This window comes from Fragaria vesca, linkage group LG6 (genome assembly GCF_000184155.1).
Source record: "Fragaria vesca subsp. vesca linkage group LG6, FraVesHawaii_1.0, whole genome shotgun sequence".
NCBI classification, from domain to species: domain Eukaryota; kingdom Viridiplantae; phylum Streptophyta; class Magnoliopsida; order Rosales; family Rosaceae; genus Fragaria; species Fragaria vesca.
This window is the reverse complement of record NC_020496.1, coordinates 8,987,587-8,999,448: the sequence shown is the minus strand read 5'-3', so window position 1 is coordinate 8,999,448 and position 11,862 is coordinate 8,987,587. Positions and strand designations below refer to the sequence as shown.

The 11,862-nt window shown below is 36.3% G+C and overlaps 2 protein-coding genes and 1 non-coding gene across 3 annotated transcripts; all 3 read left to right on the top strand.

The window, feature by feature from the left end:
• Positions 1-4,553: 4,553 nt before the first annotated feature.
• On the top strand, positions 4,554-7,560 carry LOC101294478 (probable serine/threonine-protein kinase NAK-like). Its single transcript, XM_004302694.1, has 6 exons — positions 4,554-4,908; positions 5,277-5,587; positions 5,821-5,956; positions 6,090-6,232; positions 6,334-6,457; positions 6,931-7,560. Exons 1-6 carry the CDS (start codon positions 4,857-4,859, stop codon positions 7,374-7,376), a joined length of 1,212 nt encoding a protein of 403 aa, XP_004302742.1. The 5' UTR covers positions 4,554-4,856; the 3' UTR covers positions 7,377-7,560.
• A 1,256-nt stretch (positions 7,561-8,816) lies between these two features.
• LOC101304887 (elicitor-responsive protein 1-like) lies at positions 8,817-9,856 on the top strand. The gene is made up of 4 exons (XM_004302729.1): positions 8,817-8,993; positions 9,091-9,156; positions 9,243-9,387; positions 9,495-9,856. Exons 1-4 carry the CDS (start codon positions 8,882-8,884, stop codon positions 9,634-9,636), a joined length of 465 nt encoding a protein of 154 aa, XP_004302777.1. The 5' UTR covers positions 8,817-8,881; the 3' UTR covers positions 9,637-9,856.
• On the top strand, positions 9,727-9,799 carry TRNAK-UUU. The gene has a single exon. It is a non-coding gene; the product is annotated as a tRNA-Lys (tRNA).
• Positions 9,857-11,862: the final 2,006 nt, after the last annotated feature.

Sequence of the window (11,862 nt, the reverse complement as noted above, 5' to 3'; positions counted from 1 at the left end):
CATAACTCAGGGGTTTAGAAGCAGTATTTTGTTATCCAAGAGAAGAAATCAGTATAAGTGACATTAATACCTGCCGACTGCCAAAATATCTCTTGCCAAAGAACAATAAAGAAACATATGAGAAATAGTTTCAAGTCGGGGATGACAACCATGTATGTCTCGGGATCAAGAAAAATGTATGTCTTAAAGTAATTGTGGCTCTAGTTCATTAAGATGATTACCTTGTAAATGTGTTTGTGCTCTAACTGAATCTAATCTTATGAATATATTACTTATTCATTTTAATTTTACAAGTGGTATCAGAGCATTAGGTTTTTGCATACATCAATCATTCATGATATTTCTTATGATTAACCATGAACAATTTTGCATACGAAAACCTAAACCTCCAATACCACATGTTAATTTAAATTGAATGAGCAATCTACAAAATCATATTCACATATGTGCGCACACACGATTACAACTATATGGCATACATTCTACTTAATCAAGAGACGTGAGTTGGTTCGTCAAGTCTGCAATATTGGTCTTCTCCTCAACTCTAGCTTTTGACACCATCTACGGGATATGGTTGAATGTCTTGTTGTAGAGAAATCATGTACCAACATCCTTTATTTATAGTGATCATTAAACCTAAGAATCCTTCTGGTAAAGGTATTCCTTATTAATCAAGGAATTACAAGAAGAATCCTAATGTAAAACTGAATACCAGCTAATTCATGAATCCTTAACCAATTAAGAGTAGATATACACTCATCAAAAAGAAAAAAACAAAAAAGAAAAAAAGAAGAAGAGAGACTACCATGAGTTTTGTTTGTTTCCTTTGAATACAGAATAAACATTTAGGATGACAACACTGTCAACACAGTCTGCCATTGCCTTCTGCATCAAAGACCTTAGTAGATGGGCCATAATGAGTTTTAGGCATTTAATACTAAATGGGCTAGTAATTATTTGGACCCAGAGCCTTACAGTATGCCCAAAATGAGGACATCCTCTACAATTGAATGTTTCTTAGGCTATGTTTGGCAACATAACCATTGTACATGTGCTATGCATGTCACGATGAACGTTATTGCTGAATAAATTTCAGCTCCATCACACGAGAAAACTTATGCGAATTCTAATAGTGCACTCGCGGATTTTAGAAATCTAGGATATGTATACTTGTTTAGAATGGAATAGAATGAAACACATAAATGAATCATAATGATTCTACGTAAAAGTATTTCATGTGTTTACTAACACGTATTTCATGTGTTTAATATCACGTACATGGATAAGTATTGGCATACGTCTCACCTCTTTATCAGGAACCATCTCTTAGATACACTTAGGAATTTGATTACAAAAAGAGAACATGGGTTTATGAATACCATTTAGAATCGATACTGATTCTTTCTTCTTTCATTTTACTTGATTATTATTCATTACAAATAAGTAAACGTGTCACTATATCTAGTAAACTATCATGGCCATAGAGTTGTTAAAGACTAATATAAACCCTAAATCTTATGTAATGATATGGAAACTAACATCAAAACATCAATCTATATAACTTATCAAATAGTCATTTGTAGAATACATTTGTAACGTGCATTTTATATTCGAGCAACATAACAAGTACCGGCCAAATGAAATTAAAAAGACTAATTTCAGTTTACCCCATCAACTTTAAGTCGATCATCATGTTAGTCCTTCTTCTTTCAATTTCATCAAAAACACCCCTCAACTCCCAATTTTCATCAGCTGCACATGTCCAAACCTCTTATCTCCATCCAATTCCTCTATCAAGTGATGACTTGATATCAAGAAGAAAGTCAAATTCTGAAAGTTACCTTTCGGACCATTTTTCCCCCATATCGATATACATCTTCGTTCTAATCACAAACCCCTAACCTTAACCTTAATGATTTTGGTGGGATTGAATGCAATTTGTCTATTTTTCCTTTTTTCTTTCTTCTTGATATCAAGTCATCACTTGACAGTTGGATGGAGATTGGAAGTTTGGACATGCGCGGCTGATGAAAATTAAGAGTTGAGGGGTGTTTTTGATGAAATTGAAAGAAAAATGACTAACATGATGATCGACCTAAAGTTGACGGGGTAAACTGAATTTAATCCAAATTAAAACATTAAACTCATTCCACAAATCACATGAACTGCTTATTCTTAAACAAGTTTATCATCTTAAAATTATTTTGACGATGGCTTTCGAAATGTGGTGGAAGATAATGTGTGGGGTGTTGCCGTCCACGACGGGGGAAGTCATTGATATTTGAGAGACTTGTTGTGTATCATGTGGTGGTTTCCGACATGATGGAGACATTGATACCTTCCAAAATTTACGAGGGCCGGGAGAGACCTAATAGAGGCGTCATTGCTTCTATTATTTAGGACGTGACGAATGAGAATGACAATTGCTACTTATGTTATAAGGAAAATGTTTATAACAAGAGCAAATGGCTATCTAACTACAACTAGACTTGGTGTGGTCACATTCAAAGTCGAACGTGCCTCCTTTCGGTAGGACCGTAGGACACAGAACCACCGAGTCTTCTCACTAGATATGTAAAAGATTTAAATGAGATTATACGCGTCAATAGTTAGAAATCATAAGCATCAACTGCAAAATTGTTAGAAAATATAATGTAATCTTAGAAGATGAGATGAAGAGGATAAGGACTGATATGTTTTATTTTTAATCATTTTAAAATTGTTAATATGAGACAATAAGACTAGACACGTTTATTTTCTTATAATGAGAGGGAGTGATTATGGATATAACAATTCATGCATTTACCAACATATAAAAGAATAAGAATGATTCAGGAATCAAAATGTGTGTAGGTTCCACCTCATTATCAGAGATTGATTCAGGAATAACCCTTTACTTTGATAATCAAGAGGGAATATGACTTTAAAGTTTAAAATCATTCCCCTTTTATAATTCATTCTAGTTGTCTTAAATTCATGACTTCTTTCATTCTAATTGTCTCTGATTTAAAATTGTTTTTTTCTTCATTAAACGTATCATTAGTAATTTAACTATATATATATATATTAAGATTTAAAGCTTGATGAAAAGTATACCTTGATAAGAAGATCTAGATTTCCATAAGGAACTTTCCAAGTAACAACGACACTGAATTATTCCCCAAAAGAATCCATCATATAGGTAATCGAGTTTGAAGCAATCATTGATAATTATATTCTATTATTGAAAATTTGGAAACGAAGAAAAGCTTAACAATTCAACTCGTTCTATATACGAATGAGTCTTCTCACAATCCACAGAAACTTCCTTCCCTATATCTAAATGAAAGAAATGAGACCCCATTTGATAAACAAACATACAGATTAGACTAAGAAATGGTCAGAAACCAATTCCTTTGACAAACTAAGGTGTAACTAAATCACCAAATACTGCTGAGCTAAATTACGACTAATCATTTCTTATAAAAAAATATGGAATCGACAGAAATTGGTTAATAATGAATGAGAATCCAACAAACATGTGACAAGTAAGAAATGACCATGAGGTGCATAATTATTTTCTTTGAGGTTAGGCCCAATACCGCCGCCTCTATTTTAAAAAGCCAATTACTATTTCATTCATAACAGTAAAAGTGCAACTAGCTAGAACAACTTACTAAAATCTTAAGCCTAATGAGATTGAGGTAAGAGTATCATGTCTGTGAGCTGAATTATTAGTGGTCCAAAATTAAGGATAATGTGATTTATTTGCAATGCCCATGACATTAACGTGTATAACACTAACATTGCTTCAAGCTTAACTACATTTTCACTAAATGCGACGTTTCATCTAAATTTATGTATGCTTTAGTGCCACACAACATACATCTTGTACAATAATAGAAATCATGTGGTCACACAACCCTAGCATTCATATCATGGTTCATTGGCTAGTACATTTATTGATCGCGATTTTTTTACTTTATTTTTATTTTTTGCATCTTTGAGTTGTCATATCTACATTCTACACTAATGATTCGAAAGCTGTCAATTGGTCACCTTGATCATTCACCTCACAAACTCTTACAAATAGTAACACATATCTACTTGTGATGCCGGTTTGTTTCTCCTCATGCTTCAAATATGTTTTCAGTTTTTGGATCTTAATATAAATTCTATGATTCATCATTCTTTCACAGTAAACAACTCTCTATTCGTTTTTCAATAACTGAAAGATTCATTCCTGTGTCCATTACTGGTTGTCTGGTTACACATTTATGTTTGTGCACTAGCAGTACCTACTGGTCAAGAACATAGAATTTCGAATATCCCAGCAACATTCTAACAAATTAACAGTCCAGTTACTTCAGTAACATGAGAAAATTCTATCAGAAATATGACAAATTCAATAACAACAAATCTCCAACTGTTCAAAAATGATATTCCAAATTATAAATGACACTAGTGTGTGGTTAGCTGGAGCAAAAGACAAGAAGCTAGAAAGCAAGTCAACCGACTATACCTCTGTCCTTCCCGAAGGTCTAAAAAGGCAACCTGCAGGAAGCTCCAATGGCAGAGGCACACAACACCCTTTTCTAGTTTTTCCTCAACTTTTCGCTAGCTAGCTTAGCTTCTCATTCAAAAAAATCCAAACCCAACAAAGAAAAATAGAGAAAGAACCCAAAAAGCAAATCATTTGGTGTTAACCATGGGTAGCTAGGATCCCTGTAAAGCAAGAAAACAAAATCTCACTCTGGCAGAAGATCTCTCTGTTTTTTTCAGAGGTCTTGATTTGGGTTTTATTCAAGTCAAGATTTAGTTTAGTTTAGTTTAGTTTGTGAACTTCTGTTTGAGTGAACTGAGAAAGTTTTGCTTTGATGGGGATTTGCTGGAGTAACAAGATCAAGTCTGTAAGTCCTTCTAATACAGGTATTGTTGTTGTTCTTTTTAAAAGAGCTTTATGCTTTACTCAGAAAGGACTGAATCTTTAGTTCCTGAATGGTGTGTTATTATAGAGCTACTTTATTAGGTTTTGATTGCTAGGACTTTCAAGCTTGATTTGATTTAGTTGCTAAGGCTATAAATTGGCTACTTCCATAGTGATTAGGAATTTAAGATCACTTTCCTCTGTGTTGTATACTTGGTTGTAATATCAAACTGGTAACTCCATGATAGATTCAAGGTTTTGCTTTGGAAATTTGTTTAAGTGATGAACTGAATTGAATTAGTGATAGTAAGTTTAGCATGTTTTCATCTTTGACCGAGTCTTTGGTGAATGTTCAATTGTTTTTCTGTAGGATACAATTCTAGAAGTGCGAGTAGGGATGGTTCAAGTGGCAAGGCCTCATCGAGCTCCATGCCTACAACTCCTCGGAGTGAAGGGGAGATTTTGCAATCCTGCAATTTGAACAGCATCAGCTTCACTGAGCTCAAAAATGCTACAAGAAACTTCCGTCCCGATAGTGTACTAGGAGAAGGCGGTTTTGGTTCCGTTTTCAAAGGTTGGATTGACGAGAGTACGCTTATAGCTACCAAAGCTGGGTCTGGCATGGTAATTGCTGTGAAGAGACTCACCCCAGATGGTTTCCAGGGCCATAAGGAATGGTTGGTGAGTGGAACTACCTCCTATTCTTCCTCATTAGTATTTATGGCAGGAATTATGTACATTGTTTTCCTTTTCCTGGGCATAAGGAACTATGTTTTATAAGTTCATGTTCATATTGTTTGAAGTTGAAAGTCATAAGATCAGGAAAAATTTGCTTTGCAACATTGTGTATTTATGATTGGTATGGTTTTTGGAGCATTAGTGGAGTAATTAATTTAAGGTTTTTGGACGTACAGACAGAAATCAACTATCTTGGACAGCTACAGCATCCTAATCTTGTGAAATTGATTGGTTATTGCTTAGAAGATGAGCACCGGCTCCTGGTGTATGAGTTCATGCCTAAGGGCAGCATGGAAAATCATCTATTCAGGAGTGAGTTCCTAGCATCCTCTATAGTGGCAAATGACAATCATTTTTGAACCTTTCAGAGTTTCCTTCCTAGAAAGTTTACTGTTTTTTGTATGCAATGTCCTTTTTATTGAAGAATTGGTTACTGTTTCAATAGGAAGTACTCACTTTCAGCCTCTTTCTTGGACCCTGCGAATGAAAATTGCCCTTGGTTCTGCAAAGGGACTTGCCTTTCTGCACAATGCTGAACAACAAGTCATACATCGTGATTTCAAGTCTGGCAATATTTTGCTTGACTCGGTAGGTAACTCATTGGCACATTTCAATCTAGATTTAACACGATTTTAATATGGTTGGATCTGCTAAGTTTCAGGGTTCATTCAATCCTTGTTTTGTTTCAGAACTACAATGCGAAACTGGCTGATTTTGGGCTGGCGAGGGATGGACCAACTGGCGACAAAAGCCATGTCTCTACTAGGGTCATAGGAACCCAAGGATATGCTGCTCCTGAGTACCTAGCCACAGGTACTACTTTAAAACTTTATCTTGTTTTATCTTTGGCTCTTTGAATCAAGCCATTCTCTCTTTATCTTTTAGATGATATTTCAGTACGTAATCTTACAGAGCTAATGACTATTTTGTTCCATGTAATTGAAAGTTCTCCCTCATTCTGTTTAAGAAATTTACAAGGACAGTAGTCCTTTAAATTCATGAAGTTCTAGTTTATTGCACTCGATTAAATTCCTACATTATCGACCTTAAAATTTCCAGTAGTTGCTTCCAATGAAGTATTATCTGATGCCCAGTTTTCTCTGTTTCATTATATAAGCCTATAAGGGATACTTTTGTGTGAAAATATGCATGCTCAAAAAGTAAAAACCAATTTATCATTTTTTGACTTTTTGGCATATGATGGGATGTGGCTGTCTATGTTATAGGAAAGAGCTACAGTTAGTGCTCATCAGTCATCACTAATTGCATTTAATTTGCTTTGACAGGTCATCTTACTGCCAAGAGTGACATATACGGCTTTGGAGTTGTTCTTCTAGAAATGTTATCTGGACGACGAGCTATAGATAGAAACAGGCCAGCTGGTGAACACAACCTGGTAGAATGGGCAAAACCATACCTGACCAACAAAAGGCGAGTTTTACGTGTTATAGATCCTCGACTTGAAGGCCAATACTCACTCAATCGTGCCCAAAAGGCTGCCAGCCTAGCACTTCAATGTCTTTCTACTGATCCTAAGTACAGACCAGACATGAATGAAGTGGTAACTACACTGGAGCAGCTTCAGGACACTACAAAGGACATGCCCAAAGGTGGTCAGAAAGAGCACCATGCAACTAGTAATGGACTTCCTAAGAGAAGCAGCGCCAATGATGCTCCCAATAGAGTAACTGTTAATTATCCAAGACCTTCTGCAAACCCACTTTTTGCTTGACAGGAGAAGTTTCCATGCCACGGTTATTGCTTGAAGTACAGGTTTAGGGAAGGCGTTATGTCAAGGCATGAGAGTTTAAATTGTACATACCCAAGATTGTTCCGAGTAGCAAGTATGCAGTGATTGTGTATAGATGAATCATGAATGTAATGGAGCCTACCTCACACATGTTTTCTGGTCACTTGAAAAAAAAAAAAATGTGGAAAGACGACCAGGATATCTGAACTCAGAAGTGTGATTAAGCTCACCGAGTATTTTTGGTTTCCTTTGTAACGTGTGTGGCCTTGTTAAACTTCACCGTCGATGTATATATAGCCCATCCCGTTTCAAGTTTGAGAAGTCTTAGTCTTAACTTTTCTTTCTTTCACCAGAATTATGAGACATCAAATACTGGTACTCGTTTGAAATACAGAAGTAATGGCTGGCCTCATTGACATTCCATTTTAGTTTTCATGCACTCAATCCCTTTATTCTTCTCTTCACTGTTTAATGGATCAAATTATCCAAGCTACCCTCCTCTCCGTTGATCAAAGATGAATACACAAAACATAACCCGACCAAATAGGGACGAAGCCAGGAATTCGAACTAGGTTAAGCATAACCTATTCTCAATGTAGCTAAGTTGTTTGATAAGCCATGATGAAGCATGACGCAGATCGAAAGTTCAAACAAGATCGAAGGCAACTTTGGTGTCATCGATCTTCATGCATGCATCTATACGACCTTAATTCCCAATGAGGGTTAGATAGAGCTCCCTGTCATTTCCTGAGAAATTAATTAAGACACATTTACAAGCATCCTTAAACTATTAAGGCGTCTAACTAATTATATATTTCTTCATTGACCAGCTAACTGAATTAGTTAAATTCCAAGTCAATTACAAGTTGCATGAAGGCCACAAGACGTGTTTGGAAATTAAGCATTTTAGTTTATGTTCTATTAGCGTATAGAAGATTAGTACTAATCTCTATCTAAATTGGACATGTTCTAACCAAATCGCCTTCAAGTAGGTAGACAGCTAGCTAGATCACGATGACGATTGGAAATCTAAGGTTCGTTTCTTTAGATGAAACCTGGGAAGAACGAGTCCAATTTACTGTACAAGGTTAAAAATAAAATAGGTGCCTGAGGCAATCTAACCAAGTTTATAGCACAAGAACAGAGCCTAACGTGAGCCTAGGCATCAGCAATTTGATTAATTACTTTCCGAATATACATGAGGTGCAAAAATGCATCATCGAAATTGAGCCAAGGGGAAAATACCCTCTTGTTGCTATGAAATTCTTCTCGTTGACAACAATATTCAAAACCAGAACGAATTACACAGTGGAAGTTTCTAACGTACATAAACCGAAAACAGCTAGATAAGAACAAATTAGAAGGTAGAAGTTTCTGACGTAGTTCCTTGTGTATATATTATAACACCAGTTGCATGATCGAGACGACCAAGACTTAATTCCATTCTGCATAAACAAAAGCGTTGAACTAGTTTCAGTTTGATATATATGTTCCTAATATCAAAGAGAGAATTTGGAGAGATAGAGATGGGAGATCGAGCTGGTGTGCTGGAGGTGAAGCTGATTGAAGCCAGAGGCCTCAAAGACATGGATTTTGCTGGTAGATAATTACTTGACATTCTTTTGCTTAGTTTCGTGCATACATTTGTTTATTAACTCTTTGTTTGAGATCACATATACATGAAATTGATTTGCAGTGAAGATGAACACATACGTTGTGATCGAATATGGAAATCAGAAGCAAACAAGCTGCGTGGCTAAAGGTTAGCAGTTGCGCAACGTCGATCACCATAAGTAGATGCACAAACACATCATTTGGTTTAATCTGTGAAATGTTACTGAAATGCAGGAAAAGGAACGAAACCAGTGTGGAATGAAACATTTAAATTGAAGGCAGAATATCCGGGTGGGGAAGATCACAAGTACATGCTTCATTTTCGTATCATGAACACGCATAAGATCTTGGAGCACGATGTATTTGTTGGACAATCTACGTAAGTATTCTGCGTAAATCTACACCTACTATACATAGCATTTGACGGCTAGACCTCTAAAACTTCCATGAACATGTTTTCATGTCACATTTCTGTATTGTGTGCAGAATTTATGTGAAGGATTTGATAGCTTCTGGCATGGACACAGGGAAGGCTGAACTTCGCAGCGCCAAGTATAGAGTTGTTATTCAAGACAAAACTTATGCGGGAGAGATCTGTGTGGCTTTATCTTTCTCCATAAACCAGTAGACCTAGCCTTAGCTGAGCTACCTGTACTGTCTTATTGTAATTAGAATACCTATTGAATATATTTATTTTGATTCTTTTATTGCTCAAGAAGCCGTCTTAGCTCAGCTGGTAGAGCGCGTGGCTTTTAACCACGTGGTCGTGGGTTCGATTCCCACAGACGGCGATGCTTGTTTTTTCATTGTTTCCTGTGAAAGGAAAATAAATGAACAGAGAGGTATTCAGTAGATAGTTTGCGGTTTGATTTTATTTTTGACGCAATAAAATATGAAACAGAAATCATCATATTTTTCTGGACCAATATACAGAACAAGTCAGTGGCCTCTGCAATATGTGATAAAAATTCCCTGAAAGTTGAGCAAGTTTTCGATAGGATTCTCATATTTCTTCTGCACCAATACATCACACTAGTCAGTGGCCTCTGCAATAGGTGACAAAAATTCCCTGAAAATCGACCAAGTTTTTTCGATAGGATTCTCAAGTATATATTCAAATTGAATTATCCTCGCCATCACCATCAGTCCATATAACCTCAAAAATCCCATTTGCATAAGATTCCTAGCTACTATCTGTCAATCTGTGCTTGACTCTACTATGAAGAATATGAAAGTGATAACACACAAGAATAACAACATCTATACTGTTGAGGAATAAATCCTCAGAATTTTGACGTTCTAACTTTGCTTCATTGGTGTCTTTTTTTCACCGAAAGTTGGGTAAGGTATAGATCATGCATGCTTTTCTCTTTACTAATTTACTGGACAGAGTTGTCCTCTTTTTAGGCTCCAAAAGTATCTGCTATATCTAAACAGAACCTTAGCTTAGCACCAATTCACCATCTCTAAGCCTATGGGAACCCAAAAAAAAAATGGGTGGTTCCATTTGAGGCATACTTTGGAAGCAAAGAATTTAAAGCTCTTATCCTTCTTGACACAAACCCTTCTTGGGTTTATTCATTTGCAATATGCAGAAGGACCACAAAAGATTGAGAGCTATGAAGATGAAGACAAGTAGCTAGACAAACTAACTTGATTGCCCTTAGGATATCTGGATATGAAGTTGAAGATGCCATTAAAAATTGTTTCTAGCAACTTGGGTTTGTGACCATTTGAGGATAGGAACATTAAGCAACATGGTTTTGGAGGTGCTTCAGGCTTTTAGCGCTGAAAGGTGAAAGGAGCTAAGTACCAGGAGGAAGGAATTTGAGTTTTGAAAGGACAAAAAATTGGTGCCAAATTAAAGAGAGGAAAGGGTGAAAAAGAAGGGTAATGAGAATTGAGAAGAACAAATGTGGACAAGTCATTCAGTGCCAGAGGGAGACTGGGAGAGAGGCTGCAGGCAGATGCTAACCCAGAACATGCATTTACTGACAAATAGGTGGTCTACATTGGAAGAATGGTTGGTGCAAAGTTGCAAACTGCCAATATTCCCAATCAAAAATATCAATCACAGAAAGACTGCTGTAAAATTATTGAGAAATGGTATTAAGTAGTGACTACCAATCTTTCACATTCCTCATCTGCCTCATAATTCTTTCAGATTCTCACCGGAATCGATCATATTCTAGATCAGTTTCTGAGAACCTTTGTCAACAAAACTGAAATTAGTTTAGTCATCTAATTGTTACCCTGCAACTCTGTAAGTAGACAATATTTCACAAGTGATGAAAAATAAAGTGTAGAGACAAAGAGATAGCAAGAGAGTCATCTTATTCATTGATTGGAGCCATTTATACAGGGAATTACACAATACCAATATGGTAAGGATATGAATACATAGATCTAGTCTAACTACATATCCTATTGGCATAAGGCCAAGACACACATAGAGAATATCCTAGAACACTCCTCCTTGTGCCGCGCGCTGATATGCCGATGATGCTGATCTGTTGCCTCGTCAAAAACCTCGTCAAGTCACAAAAACCCTATGGGAGAAAAACTGAACCTTGATCGTAGGAGAAAAAGAGTACAACGCACCCTTCACATTTGATAGTGACATGTATGTATGTGCTAGACTCCCCCTGAAGTTTGCACCTCCCCCTGATCTTTACATCAATCATAGGGCTCTTCCTGATTCTTACTAATCACGGAAGTTTCAACAACTTAGCATGTCAATGCTTTTTAACATGTCTTCAAATGTGGTATTGGGCAATGATTAACTAAATCATGCCGTATTGTCCTCAAATGATCTTTTACACTTAGATCTTGAGGAGAAGGTTGCTTGTGAACT

Coding starts and splice junctions, on each gene's coding strand:
- LOC101294478 (XM_004302694.1), top strand. CDS start 4,857: ATGGGGATTTGCTGGAGTAACAAGATCAAGTCTGTAAGTCCTTCTAAT. Junction 6,233..6,333: donor GCAATATTTTGCTTGACTCG/GTAGGTAACTCA, acceptor GTTTTGTTTCAG/AACTACAATGCGAAACTGGC. Junction 6,458..6,930: donor TCCTGAGTACCTAGCCACAG/GTACTACTTTAA, acceptor TTGCTTTGACAG/GTCATCTTACTGCCAAGAGT.
- LOC101304887 (XM_004302729.1), top strand. CDS start 8,882: ATGTTCCTAATATCAAAGAGAGAATTTGGAGAGATAGAGATGGGAGAT. Junction 9,157..9,242: donor AACAAGCTGCGTGGCTAAAG/GTTAGCAGTTGC, acceptor ACTGAAATGCAG/GAAAAGGAACGAAACCAGTG. Junction 9,388..9,494: donor GTATTTGTTGGACAATCTAC/GTAAGTATTCTG, acceptor TATTGTGTGCAG/AATTTATGTGAAGGATTTGA.